The sequence below is a fragment of the Spermophilus citellus genome, assembly GCF_964194105.1.
Source record: "Spermophilus citellus genome assembly, chromosome: 2".
Classification (NCBI taxonomy): domain Eukaryota; kingdom Metazoa; phylum Chordata; class Mammalia; order Rodentia; family Sciuridae; genus Spermophilus; species Spermophilus citellus.
Genome location: NC_138183.1, coordinates 213315642 through 213332568, shown reverse-complemented (window position 1 = coordinate 213332568; position 16927 = coordinate 213315642). Strand labels below are relative to the sequence as shown.

General features: G+C 47.6%; 1 protein-coding gene across 9 annotated transcripts in view; it reads right to left on the bottom strand.

The window, feature by feature from the left end:
• Window positions 1–16927, bottom strand: part of NAV2 (neuron navigator 2) — a 701871-nt gene that overhangs the window by 266076 nt on the left and 418868 nt on the right. For 8 of the 9 annotated variants that reach the window (XM_081282533.1, XM_081282536.1, XM_081282532.1 and 5 more), the window contains exon 2: window positions 1007–1124. In XM_081282533.1, coding sequence (XP_081138659.1) covers window positions 1007–1124 — 118 coding nt within the window. Of the gene's footprint in view, window positions 1–1006; window positions 1125–16495; window positions 16616–16927 lie in introns of those variants that run through there. The other variant, XM_081282534.1, reaches the window with a different exon arrangement.

The window sequence follows — 16927 nt, the reverse complement described above, 5'->3', positions numbered from 1 at the left end:
AAGATGAGTGGTTTTAAGCTGCTACGTTTGTTATACAGCAAAAGAAAACTAACACAGGGGGTAAATAAAAAGCAGAGAAAGGGAAAGAGGAACAATGGCAGCTAGGCTCAGGACATCAACCTCGACGCAGCAGGGGAACTTCCTCGTCTCTGAGCAACCGTGACGGTCCCCACATTTCAGCCCAGGCAAGATGTCTGTGTGTCCAGCTATGCTTTCCACGGACCCGAGCCCAGCCACCACTGTGGAACGCTTCTGCTCCCGCTTGAAGGAAAAGCAGCTTTTCCACAATGACACATGCTAGTGGGGCCAGGGCTTCTGTCCTTTCCCTGTGACTTCTCCCTTGGCATCAGTTGGCTGCCAAGGCTGCCAGCGACAACAATCAGCCTAATGCTGTCTAATTGACCTCCCGCCTCCTCAGGCTGCTCTGAGCTCTCGGGCAGGACCACGGGGGCCTGAGATTCAAGGCAAAGCCGTCACCAACATCCACCACCTGCCTGCCCAGGAAGGACTCTCTCCTCCCAGCTCATGGCTGAGACATTAAAAATTCCGTTTCTCAAGTTCCCTTCCCATCGGGTTAAAACCGGAACTGACCAACTAACCCTCTCTGGAGTTTTGGCCTTTGATTTCTCACACCTAATTACAGCTGGCAGGATTAAACCAGCCCCCTGTCAGGTTTTTGTTTTGTTTTTAATATTTCCAGAGTCATCCACACAAAAAGTACCATATACGAGAACCAGAAATGTAGCAGGAACAGGAAGAGAGAGAGCACCCCGTCAACAACCTCTGGCCCTGGGCAATCTTCCTCTAAGAGGATCCAGGTGAGTCAGCTGTGTGTGCTCCTTCAGGAACAGCAAGCTGGTCCCCACGCAACCGGGTCAATGGGTGGAATCAAATAAATCGTAATTCGCGGGACTTCAGGGTCCTACTCTCCTCGGCCCATGCAAGCCCTCCCGGCTGGCTCTGTGGTAACTCATGGAAACCCAAGGATGAACGAACACGCTCTTACCCACGACCTGGATGACCTGGGCCAGGAGGACGCCATCGGTCACATCTTGCTGGAGATCCTTGATGAGACGTTTGTGGCCGGATTTGGCCAGATAATGATTGGCCCAGTCCGTGTAGATCTGCAAAAAAGCAAACAGGCAACTTGAGGAATCCAGTCGGAGCACATCGCAGGGTCTGAGGCAGCAGCTGGGCCACTACTTGCTTGGGCGCAGCAGCCACCAGCCCGCCGGCAGCTCTGGGGCCAGCCTGCACCATTAAAATTCAGTGCATTGTGCCGACCAAGCATTCAGCTCACCACGGCTGGGCTGTCGCCTATTGAGAGATCTGCCATCAAGGCTTGGGGAAAAGCTAAAGAAAGCTTCAAAACATGCAGAGGCCTGAATGGGACAGGGGACAAGGAACTAAACAGTCTGCTCCAGACGGCTTTGAGAGGCTGTGGCTCTAAATACAAGCGAAGTCGCCCCCACCCCTTCTCATCTTTTTCTCTTCACGGAGAAAACGTATGGGGAGGTTACCACCCAACAGGCATCTTTTAACAGGCCCTTTCAGGGTAACGAGGGCTATTGAGTCAGCCCAGTTCTCAGGAGCCTGGGTCCCTTGTAAAGAAGCCAAGTACGAAAACACAGACCCTTCAATTACTCTGTATGAGTGGAGTTATTTGTGGCCTCACCATAATCTCAAATTTAATCAGTTTAATTTAAAAGCCAGGCATCGTTTTCACTGTTGGGATTCTGTGGACAAAACCCCAGCAAATTCCAACATCTTTAAACACAAGATCAGTGTGCGTAGCACCCTGGAAGGCAAAAGCTGGGTCACCCGTGGAGTCGGAGTCGGGAGAGCAGGCCCCGTAGGGGGTGCATCAGACCTGCTCTTGTTGGTCACAGAATCATCAGAGCAAAACAATATTTTCTTCAAGGCAGTCCAGCAAACACAAGAAAAGTCTCACCTGGAAACTCTCCCCCCAGCTAACAAAGCACAAAACAAAACAGCACCCCATGATTTTAAGTGCTAAGATCCATGTACAGATTAGGGAGCTCATAAAGGGAGGTGGGAGTGTGCCTTCAGACAGATACTCTTGCACAGCCACACCTGTCCCGGTGACAAGAACAAATGACCTCTCAGACAACTGTCCCCCCCTTAAGTGGTCATAAGCATATGAATCCATATGATGTCTTCTCCACAATGATGAGATATTGCTTCTCCCTCCACCAGCTGGCCTGCTATGAGTATCCATGTGACTCACAGAGTAGCACAGAGTAGCAGACGCTTCACCTTTGCCCTTTTCTTTCCCAGTCTCCTTTCTTGCAAGGGTCATCTAACACAATGGGGTGCTGCCCTGAAGGCTCCTGGAATGGGGTCAGGAGCCAGGTCCTTCTAGAGACGCAGCACCTCTGGCTACTCTACCTGGGTTCCAGGTCATAGTAAGTGGCAGAGCCAGGTTCAGCCCCTGGCTAACTTATTCTAGGATTCCTTAGATGTTCTGCATTTCTGCAACTTGGAGTCTCCTCTGGGTAGAAGGGTTCACAGGAAGGGTGGTTTTGTTCATTCCCTACTTTGTGGTTCTTTGTCCTTAAAAGGTCACAGGTCCCTTCCTGGGATCAAACCAGGTCCAAGAAGCAATGTGCTCCTGCAAAGCAATAGCACCCCACTGGTCCGTATAACTTGGGAGATAATCATAGTTTATAAGTTTATTAAAATATAAACACAAAGCTGGGCAGAGTAGCTCACACTTGTAATCCCAGCAACTCAGGAGGCTGAGGCAAGTGGATCACAAGTTCAAGGCCAGCCTCTGCACTGTAGCAAGACCCTGTCTCAAAAACAAACAAAGAAAAAACTGGGGATGTAGCTCAGTGGTAAAGCACTCCTGGGTTCAATCCCCAATACACCCCCCTACTAAACGTAGGCTCACCCTTTATTCAATTATGCTCTCACTGAAAGAATTACAATAAAAAAAAATCAAAACCCAAACCTTGTTATCTGAATGTCCTCAGTAGGTCCCCAACTTTTATGGACTTCAGTTTATTCACCTGTAAAACAGGCATCCTTGTGGCAGTGGAGACCCAGTGAGTGACCAAATGGAAGCCCCTAGCCTGACCCACTGGGACTCAGTAAGTAGAGGCAGTGGAGAAGGGTGGCAGAGGAGGACCCTGGACTTGCTCTGAATCTTAGCTGCTGTGCTCCTATCACCTTTGTGCCCTTTGGCTACCTCGTCCTCATTTGCAAGATTTTGACGGCAGCGCCTACCATCAGTGGGCTGCTATGAAGATGAAATGAGATATACAGGCAAGGACCCAGAATTTGCCGAATGCTGAAATACAGTCAATAAGTAAGCGAATATTCAAATTTTTACAACCAGCACCATAAAATGGGCTACAACAAAACAAGCCACAGCCTCTACCCTGAACCTCCAGGACACATGCAATCTGGAATTTCTTCTCCTACTCACAGCAAAATTTCTAGAATTTGGAATACTCCCCATCTGGAACTATAAAGTAAGGCAGAGTGTAAAAGAAAAGCAGAGCCAAAGCCATAGGGCAAGCCTTTCTTGCGAGCCAGGAAGGGAGGCACTCATGCTCCTCTCTCAAACTCCAGAAGAGTCTCACCAGCCAGTGGCAGGGACTGTGAGGACAAGCCAAAGGCTAAAGTCATGTGCACCAAGAGCATAGCAGAGTGAGCTCAGCAAGGACACTGCTGAGCACCCCAGGCCAAGGCACAGTACTAATCCCTTCCTAGGTGATTAAGGGTCTTTGAGATAGACATGCTGCCTCTACAACCAGCCCTCCATGTGAGCTTGCACAGTCCAGCTGGAACGGTGAAGCCAACTTCTTTCAACAAGTACACCCAGACTTACGCGCGTGCACACACACACACACACACACACACACACACACACACACACAATGTGCAGCCATGCACAGGCCATGCAGGTGTCAGGTAGAGAGAGAACATTTAAAGGCTAAAGTGAATGGAAACAGCTCAGCCCAAGTGACTTTAGCCTTTTCCAAAACAAGAATTCCTGTCTCAACTGTAATCTAGCTAAACACCCCTGCCAAATTCATCTTCCCCGAGCTCAGAGCTAATCTAATTGCCTGCTCAAACAATCCTCAATAGCTCCCCACCACCCTCTGAATTAAAGGCAAACTTGTTACATGGCCTCCATCCACTCCTCACTGAATGTACCCACCCCTTGCAGGGGAGACAGTGGGTACGGAAAATAAGAACAGTCTTTGGAATATGACCAAGTTCAGTTGGTCCTTCCTTGGCCCTGGGCAAATTCATTTGTAATAGCCTTTCTGTTCCTTACTCTCATCCTCCATAAATTGGGGATTACAACAAATCTATTACTAGGTAGGGACTGTCAAACTGTGGGCTGGGCTAATGCCAGCTGACCACCTGTTTGTGTAAACAAAGTTCCACGTGACACATCCACATCCACTTGTGGTGTCCGGCTGCTTGAATGCTACCAGAGCAAGGTGGAGCAGCTCTGAAAGAAAGACCTTTGGCCCACAAAACCTCATTTACTTCCCAGAAAAAGTTTGCCTGCCCGTGTTCTAAGGACAAGATAAGATAACATGTCTATACATCCAGATGCGCAGCAGTAGTAATTGTGATTACCCTTAGAAAAATGGGTCAACCTCACCCTTCCCTGTCTCAGAACCACAGTTACTCTCTCCACCTGAGTGTCCCGCCTGGGGCTGCCCTCAGGGTTCTACTCCAATGCCTGTCCCTCTATGAAGTCATCCTTAGTTCCCAGATCAAATCCTTGATTGCATATGATGTGGAGCTTATAGAGAACTTGAATTTTGGCACCAACTTCTTACTCCCACCACCAGAGGTGAGCATCAGACCTGCCTCGCCCACCTCTGCATGCCTGGCAGAGCCTCCCTGGGAAGCTGGTGTGTGGCAGGGGGGTAGCAAGTGGCTATCAGGGTGAGCTGAACAGGGAGGAAAAGGGTAAACCTTGGGAAATTGATTACATATGAGACTTAAATAATGTGAGCTCTCAGTGAATCCTTAATCCAGAAACTCTTTATTGATTAAAAAGAGGAGGGAGCAAGGAAAATAAACTACATAGCTCAAGCTCATTAATCAGGACTCATCTAACAAGGGTCATTGATTATGGAGTTTCCCCTGCCCTCCCCCACCCTAACTCTCGACTTTTTGAAGGGTTGAACCAGAAGAAAACACCTAGTTTTATTTGTAAACCAGTTTTCATGAGCCATGGACCTGGGACTCAGGCAGAGATAAACTCAGCTCCAGCTTCTTCACTTCTCTTTTGGTAGCTCATGCAAGGAAAAGCATTCCTCCAAAGGGCCCCCTTAGTTTTTCCAGCACAAAAGGAGCAATGCGTGTTTGAAAGATTTTTAGTGAGGGCTAACATGGGCAAGGCCTCCTGTCTAAGTCTCTATTCAGAAGGAATTTCTGCAAAGTCTCTCATTCTCCCAAGTTATACCGACCAGTGGGGTGCTATTGCTTTGCAGGAGCACATTGCTTCTTGGACCTGGTTTGATCCCAGGAAGGGACCTGTGACCTTTTAAGGACAAAGAGCCACATAGTAGGAAAGAACGAAACCACCATTCCTACTCCCAACCTCAATTCACCAAACCACACCCAGGAGAAAGGTTCCAGAATCTAATGTCCAAGCAGGAGTGTCCTCCAATGCAGCTGACTTCGGGGTCCACCCCTGCAGCTCACTGACTCTCCTCTCTGCAGACCCTTCTACCCAGAAGAGACTCCAAGTTGCAGAAATGCTCTGTGAGAGAGAGAGAGAGAGAGAAGCTGCCGTCAAAGGCTTAGAAAGCTAACAGGGGGAGGAAGGCAAAGACAGCAGAATAGTGAATTCATCTGCATTCACTTTTTTCTCCCTGACAAGATGTCAAGCAAAGCCCCATTTGTTTGCTTATCACTCCACATCATTCTCTGTCAAATGGGCTGCAATCCAAAAGGGAAAACATGACAGATCAGTCATAGTAAAGAACCTGATCACCAGTTATAACAAAAATGGATAATAACTGCACTGTGTTAAAACAACGTTAGCAAACAATGTTGCTAAATGTATACTACAATTAGCCCTTGAATGAAGGAGGGTGCCACTCTAAATCCGGAACCCAAAATATGCCACAAAATAACTGCACCAGAAGCATTAGAATGAAGTCAGAGCAATCACACTAGAAACCCAGTCTGGCATCTAGCCAAGCCGATGGACCCAGGAGGCAGGTGGCAAGGGGACAGCAGTCCCAAGAGAAACAGAGCAAAAGGCACCTCATAGAAGGAAATGCCAATGTGGAGCCTGGAGATTAAAGCCAACGGCACCTGAGGCCGTTTCCAGGGTATTCCTTTGTAAAGGGAATGCTATTGCTTGGCCTCTGTTCAACAGGCCTCACTCCAGATTTTGGTCACATCATCAAGATAACATTGTTTCCATAACTGAGCAGTATGCAGTTAAATGGCTTAAGTCTGATTACTCTGTAGTACAAAAAAAAAAAAAAAAAGATTGCAACAATAGCAGATATAATATTCTCCCTGTCCCTGACTACCACAAAGAATGTCACTGCTGACTCAAGTGTTTATAATTTTAAGAAAACCAAAATGCACATTTGGGTAAGTCTGGTGACACATTTATTCTGCATCCTTAGCATCTAGCAAGGCATATGGTATTCACACTAAGGGTGGCACCATGTATCTCCAACACCTTTTAACTGCATGGGGTCAGTGGGGGGTTAAAATTAGCTGGTGGCTTCTTCCTACTCACCCCACCCATCAGAGTCTAATATATCCTCCTGTCAATAGCCCCTGCCTTGGGATTGAAAATCACTTGCCTTATTCTAGCCAAATGGATGAAATGGCATCCCCAGCCCCATACATGGGTGAAATAAGTAGAACAGAGAGAAGCAAATGTTTGCTCAGCACTGCACAGTACAATGGGGACTGGCCTGAAAACTGGCTCTGCTTCTCAGAAGAAGAGTCCGGTTCAGTGTCCTCAGAGCATCCCATAGGCCCAACCTTGAGGACACTGACCCCTCTCCATCCCCACCTTTGTCACCCAATGTACCACTGGGGGCATTTGTGGCCTTTCAGCAGCTACAGTTATCACGAAGGCAAATGCTTGCAGTCTCCGGTGCTGGCGAGGACCCTGGTGCTTGCTTTGCCTTACCAGCTTGGTGACCCTTGGTGTGTCATTTCTCCTCTGAGCTTCACTGTCGCTCAGTTATACAGCTGTCTTATTCACTAAATGAGATCATGTGTTGTTTTTCACCGAGCATTCAGCACAAAGTATTTATTAAATAAATAGCTCTTGGTGGGCACAGTGGTGCACACCTATAATCCCAGCTGCCTTGGAGACTGAGGATAGCAGGAGGATAGCCAAGTTCTAGGTTAGCCTGCACAACTTAGTGAGACCTATTTCAAAATAACAAGGACTGGGGATGAAGCTCAGTGGTAGAGCATCTGCCTAGCATGTGTGAAGCCCTGGATTCAATCCCTGTATCACACACACACAAAAGCAAGTATTATTCTAGCAAGAACCTCAGGTAAACACACAGGATTTCATGTACCCTCATTGCTGCTTTCAGTAGGAAAGGCTTTTCTGCTTTCATGAGACCACTAGAAAGCTGGGCTTCTGGAGCACTGAGATGTGACTGGGTTTGGCACTCCTCACCTGAGCACCTGGACACTCCTGCTAGCCCTTGCTCTTGAGGTACACTTTGTAATATGGTCAGCCTGAACCACTGTATTAATCCATGTTTAGACCAGCAGGGGTCGGGTAGGGAGGAGCCAATGCTGGTTTCCTTCCTCTTTGCAGTAACCTTCTTGCCTACAAAACCACCAAACATTCTTACACCCTGATACCCACCCACACGCCTCCCTTTGTTACAGTGATACCTACACAAACAGACACAAAGCCAATGGCTAGCATGGCTTTGCTTATCTGCAGTCTGGATTTCCATCCTTGTCCACACGCTGGTGCCGTCCTAACTCCTATTTTACCTTTGCACATAGGGTGAGTTGCTTAGAGCTTCATCTACCTGACCTACCTGACCTTGGGCACCTACCTGACCTTGGTGAGGTTCTTGTTTCTTTCTTATTTAGGATCATAACTACCAAATGTCCTTCTATAGTCAGATTTAGTTTTCCAATATGTCTCATCCACTTCCTAGCAAAAACATCCTGGGCAAGTTAAACTATCTGAGCCTCAATTTCTTCTGCTGTAAAATGAATCAACTACCTATTCAGGTTACTGTGAGACTGAAATGAGATCAACCAATCCCTGGCACCTACTAAGGGCTGAGTGTGTTAGCTATGACTTTAATTACACAAAGATGCTGAGATATCATGTGAACATTTTGCATGAATTCCATTAGTCCCCAACTTGCCTGTGAGGAAGGTATCATTTTCCCATTTTACAGATGAGGAAACTGAGGCACTAAGAAGTTGAAAGGGACTTTCTCAGTGAGCAGACAGGGTTTGACAATAGTGGCTCTGGCTCCTAATGATTCAATGTTACTATAGAGGGGCCACACAGAATTTCCTAGCCAAGGAGGGTCAAGTGCCATGGCAGTGTGGGAAAAGGAGCAAGAGAAAGAAAGGCTTATTGCACAACAGTCATCCCAGTGTCTCCTGTCCCTGGGAACAGAACTGGCCACTTGTCACTCAGGACTAACAGACCCAAGAGGGGACCTGACACTTTCCCATGTTGCCAAAGCACAAAGCAAACAATTTCACAACAGTGTTGGGATAGCAAAAATAAAAATGCCAATGTAACACAAGTTATCAGTACAGGGTTGTATTCAGGGAAATGCTCAGGGGTAAAGTCCCCTGTTCTTCCAGTTTGCCGCAGGGCCAGGCTGGCCTGGGACCCCATGCAGTAGCAATGCCAGGGCATGGCCTGGGAATAGCTACACAATGGTGGCATTGTCTGTGAAAAACACCAATGAGTTGCAGGTGGGAGTGCAAGGCAACTCCAGAGATTTTGAAATATTGTCTTCCAAAAAACCAGGTTGGTGAATGTACTGGGAGGGTCTGGTGATCTTAAGGATGAGGGCGTGAGTGCCTGCTTCCGCCACACCTCTGGCTAAGACACATTCACTGTCTAGTCTAGGATCTTCCCCTCTTGGGCTTGGCTTTCCTGGGACAGAAAACACCCTGCACCACACTTTACAGGATACAAAGTACTTTCCCGTCCACATCCTCCCCTACCTATGTGACCACTACCACCTATGTGCTGGGGGAACGGGCGGCTGTGGGATCTGCTGGGTGCTCTTTGGCTGTCATCTCCTCTATAATCTCTCCCCACGGCAGTAACAGCTCCAAATGACAGGGATGCTTGTCTGTTTTGCTCACTGCATTTTTCTAAACTTCTAGAACACAGCACATAGTAGGTGCTCACTAACAATCATTGAATAAGTGAAGATACACATTTTACATACTGAAAAACAAGCTCTAAATGGTCAAATGTGTGCCAGCGTTGCACAGCTAACAGGAAGTTGACCCAGGTCCCAACAGCAGGCAGAATGTTTCTCCATTTGACAATAGTGGCTTACTTATAGGATCCACTTGTTTGTGGATGTTAAAATGCTACTTTAAAAAATAGGGGTGGGGGCACACCTGTAATAACAGCTGCTCCAGAGATTGAGGCAGGAGGATCACAAGGCTTCCTGGAAAATGGAATAAGGTCAAGCATGGATGAAGACTGGAATTCTTACTGGTCACTTCAGAATAAAACTGGGTCCCTTTCCAACCTTAGGATCCAGGTCTGAACAACTTTTCACACAGTATCTGGTGGCTTCAAGAAAGCCAGCATCAGAGCTCCACACAAAATTGCTCAAGCCTCTTCTCTCCTCCCTTCCTGCACTCCCTCCTTACTAATTAGACTATTCCTCCATTGCCAAGGGTGGGAACAGGGCCCCAGCAGGTGGGGGAGGCCCTGCTGAGCACACTGACAGCAGCCCTAGTGCAGCAGCCAAGCAGGTGCTGCACCTGGAGGGTGCAGACAATAGAGGAGACAGGCTTCCTTGGGTCTGGTCACAAACTCATCATGTAGCCTCCACCTGTTCCTCCAAACCTTCACAGCTCCCTCATCTGCAGACTGCAGGCAGAGATGCCCCAATTGTGCCTCTTGGTCACCCTCATTCATTTAAATGCCTCCAACTTTAGGCTTTCTAGACACAACTTTAGGCTTTCTAGACTTTAGGCCCCACCATCCCCAGCCAAGACCTTAGCATTCTGGGTGACCTCTGACAGGTTGTTTAACCTCTCTGAGTCTTGGTTTCCTCTTCAAAGGTATTGTTGAGTAGATGGAGAGATTAGATCTCAAGGACTCCACACCTGTTTGGGCAAAAAGGATGCCAAGGTTCTGTGACCTTAGGCAACCACCACTTTCTAAGCCTCAGCTTCCACACCCACAGAATGGGATAATAATCTACTCTCTATGGTGAGAATCAAAGGTTCATAAAATGTGTAGCACAGTGCCTGGCACATAGGTGGTACCTGGAAGTGTCTCCTTTCCTGGGTTGCCATCATCTCCAGGTACCCAGTCCACAAATTCCATCATGCCCATCAGCCTCTCCCACCCTAGTTCCCTCAGCTGGCAGGTGACCCAGTCTGCCTCCACCCCTCTTCTTGGCAGAATGCTCCCTTCTCCTAGAAACTCATCCTGACTGCCAGGCCTCTCTCTCCTTTCTCTAAAATCCAGCACACAATTAAAACAAGCCTGAGGAGACCCCTCTACTTCCCCCTCCCCCAAATGCCTATTCCATACGGTAAAACCCAGGTCCAGGGGCAGTCCCTGAAAAGCCATTCCCAGACTGCTTGGCACACAGAATTATTTGCTCCTTCCTTTTGCCTCTAGCATGTGTCTTTACTATGGCTGTTTGCCACTGTTCACATTTTCCATCATGAGGAGCTTCCCCACAGTACAGAACAAGTTTCCTGTGCCATTGAAACACCAGCACACCTAACTCACGATGGGGGCTCCATAAAGAAGCGCTCAGTGACTTGCTGATGGGTAAGTGGGTGGGTAGATGGATGGATGGAAGGAAATGGCATGGAGGAAGGGAAGGAGCCAAGGATGAAGAGAGGCAGACCCAGCCAAACAGACTGGAGAATGCTCAGATGGATGGACATATGGATGACTGGTGGAACAAAAGATGGATGAAGGATTAAATGAGAATCAGTTGGATGAGCAGACAAATGGACGGATAGGGGAGATAAATGACTCTGTTCCCTCTTGCTGCCTAGATCACACAGTCCATGAAATCAAGATGATATTTCATGTATTTTTTAGCAAAAGGCACAGATCTGGTAAGGAACAGTTTGCTCAGAGGCAGTTTTCAGCAGCATACTTATAGGATCCACTTGTTTGTGGATGTTAAAATGCTACTTTAAAAAATAGAGGTGGGGGGCACGCCTGTAATCCCAGCTGCTCTAGAGATTGAGGCAGGAGGATCACAAGTCTGAATCCAGCTTCAGTAACTTAGTGTGACCCTGCCTAAAAAAAAAGGGGGGGGGGACTGGGAAAATAGCAGTGACCCAGCACTCCTGGGCTCAATCCCCAGTACCTCTCCTCCCTACAAAAATCCCACAAACACACATACAGTAGTGTGCCAGAGCAGGCGTGTACTGGCTCAGCACAGTTGACTGTAAAATGCTCAGGAAATTCAGGAGCTGGCTAACTAGCAATTATATTAAAGTTAAATTATTTAAACTTCCAATTAAGTTATATTTTTAAAGTTGGTAATAAATACTCAAAATTCCTCACTTTTATTACATCTTACTGTGCCTGTGCTCTTGAGGTTATTTGCATCTATTATGCCTGTACTAAGGCACATCTATCAACTACTGCACATCTTCCCAGCTCCCAGTTCAAGGGTGACCCTTTGGTATACAGAAATCAGGCTTTCCTGGCTTTCCCTTGGTAGGCGGATTTACACCATGGAAATGGACAAGTGCAACCTATCAGGCTTTTTTCTTTTTTTTTTAAATTCTTTTTTAGTTGTTGATAGACCTTTATTTATATTTTAAATTTATTTACATATGGTTCTGAGAATCAAACCCAGTGCCTCACACGTGCCAGCCAGGCTTTTTTTCTTGAAGATTCTGGTGTTGAACTTCACTGAGTCAGCTCCCTCCCCCTCCATAAGGAGATCTGTTTTGTGTAGTGATTGGTATAAGCATGCAAATTTAGGAAGGCAAGACTGAGCTAAAATGCTTTGCATGAGAAAAAAGGAATTCAGGGAGGCTGGGAGGAGCCAGCAAAACTGGGAAGCAGAGAGGCTGTGTTGGTGGTGGGAACAGGTAGAAGGGCATTCCTTGAAGTTGTGTCAATATAAACTGTCCACCATGGAAATCTTATATAAAATCTACATCTTGCTTGCTTTCTAGGGTAAGTGGAAACGTTCTCAGAAATCACAAGAGGTGCTAAGTTCTGCTTGCCAGTTGGTTAAAGGACAGGAGAGAGTGAGCCAGAGCCATGGTTAAGTTACTACCAGTTATGACAGTGACAGGGTTCATTCCCAGGGCCAAGTGGGTGGATGGTAAGCTCACAATATCCCTTTGAAGCAACATCTGCAAAGGGTACTTTTTGCAGGGCACTTGCTGGAGGAATGCTGGCTGCAAGGCCCTCTGGGTGGCCTCATCCACAGGTCTCCCTACCCGCCCCGCACCCCCACTCCTCCACCAACCCACCCTGCTCAGGTACTCTTCCTTCCCAGCTGCCAGCTCTGGCCCTGTCTCTGCCTGACCCGGGTGATGCAAACTCACCTGACCCACGTTCCATTCCATCAGGGCTGGAGGCTCCAAGGAGGCATGCAGCTCTGGCGGGGAATGGTGAGTAACAGTTCCCGGCCAGCATTTACATTTCCAGCCTGCTTCCAGGCTAGATTGCCAGGAGGTTGAGGGAGGAAATGCAATCACTCTGGGAGGCGGGTGTTTTTGGGTTTTGTTTCCTTCTGAATGGCGAAAGGGCTTTGTTAAGTTTTTCCTTCTTTTTTTTTTAAGGGCCACTCAGATCACTCAGGTGAATGACTAAATAAGTGTACAGAACCAATTAAAACTCCCAACATCCAATGCAAACTGTGTGCCTACACAGTGATTATTTATAGATGCATCTCACCCAAGAAACCTGAGCAGCTGCTGGCAGTTTAAGGACTTCCCCTGGAGTACAGGGGAAAGGTTTCTATAAAGACTGCAAAGGCAGTTTGATAAGAGAAGCAGATCCAGAGAGGACTCGAAAACAGTCCCTTCTTCTATGAGGGGCTGTGACTGAAGGTGCAGCCAGAGCAAGGTGTTAGGGTCCTCCTCTGGTTTCACCTAGAGAAAGAGGAGTTGGAAAGCTTAGGACCCTGGATTTTATATATATATGAATGATGTGCCAATCAGAAATCAAGAACCGTAAGGCATTAGCCTTGAGTTGGTCAACTACAAAATATTTAAACCCCCAAAGCATTTGATTAGGTGAGCAAATACTCTGTGTTAAAGTTATTCTATAAAACATAAACAACACACACTTCCCTAAATTGTGTTTGAGTAACAAGAAGAAAATGACACTTCATGGTTATATGTAGCAAGTGACTTCAGATCTGGGACCAAATCCTGGCTTCAACCTCTTATTCCATCCAAATCCAGGCAAGTCATGCACTCTCAGGGAGCTCCGTGTCTCCATCTGTGCCATGGCAGTAATGACAACCGCCGGCGAGCAAAGTCAGGTTCAGGACAAACTGAGAACAAAATTTGAAGCACCTGCGAGTGCCCAGCACAGTACTTGGTGAAGGCTGAGGCCTATAAGGCAGGCACAGTGTGCCGCATCCCAGTGGGCAGAGAGGCCCCAGACCTGGCAGAGAGAGACATTGCTGTGGCATTTGTGGGAAAGTTGTGTGGCAAAGGCTTTAAAAAACTCCGACTGCAGGCGGTTCCCAGCAGTGGCTGGCGCTGTCCTGCCCCTGGATCGCACTTCCCTCTCCTGCCCCATTTGGGAGCCTCATTCCTTTCTCAGCAACTCCACAGCCAAGAGACTTGGCCACAGTGAAAGTGACCATTATGCCCCGGGCCCTTCTCCAGCCCAGATGTCAGAGCTCCCAAGCTTGGGGGCATCTTGGTTATTTTGCGTTTTGTATTTTTGTAATAGGATTTTACTAAGAAGACTTCCAGATACCAAGCTGGTACCCAGGAAAGAAGCGGTGTCTCACCTCCCCAGGGAACAACCTGGCCCGGAGCACAAAAGAACGATTCGCACAAAGATACTATTTATTCTACAAAGTCCTGGAAGAAAGCCCTGATTGATTCATCTCAAGAAGAATAATAAAGTCCTAACAACAACAAAAGTGCCTCTGCCTCCCATATGAGAGCTCACAATTTATAAAGTTCTTTTACAAACACAATCCAATCTGAGCTTCACCACCATCCAGGGAAACAGGGCAGAGGCCCATGTCCTCCCCATTTCATAGGTGAGGCAAGGGCAGATCTGTCAGATAAAGACCAGCATCAGTCCTACAGGCCAGTTAATTCCAACACAGTTCCTTTATGTCACCCTTCATGTCACAAGGTGGTTACAAAGAGCAAGTTATAGCCCAATACTGAAGGGACTCTCCAGTTCCTTAGGGGAGTCTGAATTCTGTGTCTCCCCAGCCAGGTTCAGTAGGGGATGGAAATCCCCATGCAGACATGCAAGATGTGTTCATCAAAGCTCAGAACCACATACCAGAGCTGCCTCTTTCTGAAATGTCTATTTTTAACATCCTACCTCAAAAGAAATCCCCTCCACAGGGCAATGAGCCTAGACCCCAGGAGTTTAAAAAAAAAAAAAAGCCAAAGACATCCCCCATTAATCATGCTCTACCCGAGGAGTATTAGAAATCTAAAGCGATGGTGACCTGTGTTCAATACCCTGCTAGCCTCACACCTTTAATAGGATAGAGGTGGCGAAAGAACACAAACCAGAGGACTCTACAGAGTGGCCCATGTGGAGAATGTCCTCAAAACTGTGTCAAAGCTATCTTCGTGAGGGGAATTTTTCTCCCATCATCCGGACCCACATCATCCATATCCTTTTTCATAAAGAGCAACACAGAATATCTGCTCTGTAAGCAAGTATTTTAGAGGTTTAAATGTTTTATACTTGTCACTGAGAGATCAATTATATAGGTATCACTCAGCAAGTGGGAGCAGATTGGTCCTCCGAGAGCTGGAGGCCCTGCCACACTGCCTTCTGATGGGAATGCTATTGAGAGGCTGGGCTAGACATCTGTATGGCGGTGATGGAGGGGGGTGGGGAACTATCATTTTTGCAAGAAGACTAGCCTTAAAAAGTCCTTTAAAACTGTGGCTTTCTGTCCACTCAAAACATATCAAGGTGGGCTGGGGATGTGGCTCAAGCGGTAGCGCGCTCGCCTGGCATGCGTGCGGCCCGGGTTCGATCCTCAGCACCACATACAAACAAACATGTTGTGTCCACCAAAAACTAAAAAATAAATATTAAAATTAAAAAATATATATCAAAATGAACAACCTCATTATCAAACCAGTGTGCCACCCCACTAAGCACCAAGACTGCCACTAGCCCTGGGTGACATGCATAATCTGAAAGCTAAGCAAGCTTATGGTAAGAAAAGTGCACCTTGCCTTTTTGCTCTGTGAATGAGAACTCCCCCACGGATCCTCCGTAGCTAGCGGGAAACCACGGAGGAGGCTGCCTTCCAACCTGAAAGACGCCATCAGGTTGCCCTGGCCAGGGGAAGGAAAGGGCTATGGTGCCCTGCCTGGAACATTCCAGAGCCTCACTGCACAGGAAATCTCTTCCAGTTGCCTCCAAACAAATCCTTCCTGCAACTGAAGCCCTCCCGGAGAATCCCTGACATCTCCTCAAACCCCACAGCAGTCCATCTCTCTCCCATTTGCACCTGCTGAGGTCCAATTAAGGAAATGATTGAAACCTGCCACACCTGTTGCCATCCACGACCCTCCTGACATGGCCTGGTCAGCTCCTCCATGGGTCTGTACAATTGTATTTTCTCAGGCCACCAACAATTATGGACAGACAGAGCCTTCTCTACCTGCTCTAAAAATACAGCCTTCAGCCCTTCACCCCACGAGGATGCAGGGACCAAAAAGCAACTGAGAAGTGATAGTTTGCTCAGAAAATTGTTCTGCTGAGGGCTGGGGATGTGGCTCAAGCGGTAGCGCGCTCGCCTGGCATGCGTGCGGCCTGGGTTCGATCCTCAGCACCACATACCAACAAAGATGTTGTGTCCGCCGAGAACTAAAAAATAAATATTAAAAAAAAAATTCTCTCTCTCTCTCTCCTCTCTCTCTCTCTCTTTAAAAAAAAAAAAAAATTGTTCTGCTGAGGAAAAGACCTGTTTGGAGGGCTTGTGGTCCCACCCAACACAGAAAATGAGTGGGAACTGTCTCTAAACACAAGCCCAATGCAAACAAACTTTATCGCTTCATCGGCTCTCCCCAGGGTTCTGCCAACGCCTCCTCTCCCGAAGTTGCTTACCACTTTATAATGGTCACAGGAATCCCGACTTTGATCCCTGGCGGGAACCCATACGTTGATGCTTATAGGCATGGCTCAACCCACAGCGTGGCGAGGTCCTCCGCAGTCAGCAGCCTGTGCCTTCTCTGGGGGTGTCTAGTTCAAAGCACTGCAGAGGCGTGTGAAGCCTCAAAGGTTAATTTTAGCTGAAGTCACGCACCCGCTGTGGTCAGATTTTCTTACACAGGCCACCTCCTGAATAGCGGCAGCTTATGTTACCCCAACCCACAGGGCGGCCCTCTGGCCCCCTGCCCTGACTCCAGACTGCATCTCCATCTCCCCCACCAGATTCTCTTCGGCCTCCAAAATAATCTGACTTTCGGTGCTTACGTTTTCATGACACACTCAGGGGCAATAAATCCTGGTTTCTTTGGCGGCCCCGGACAAACAAAC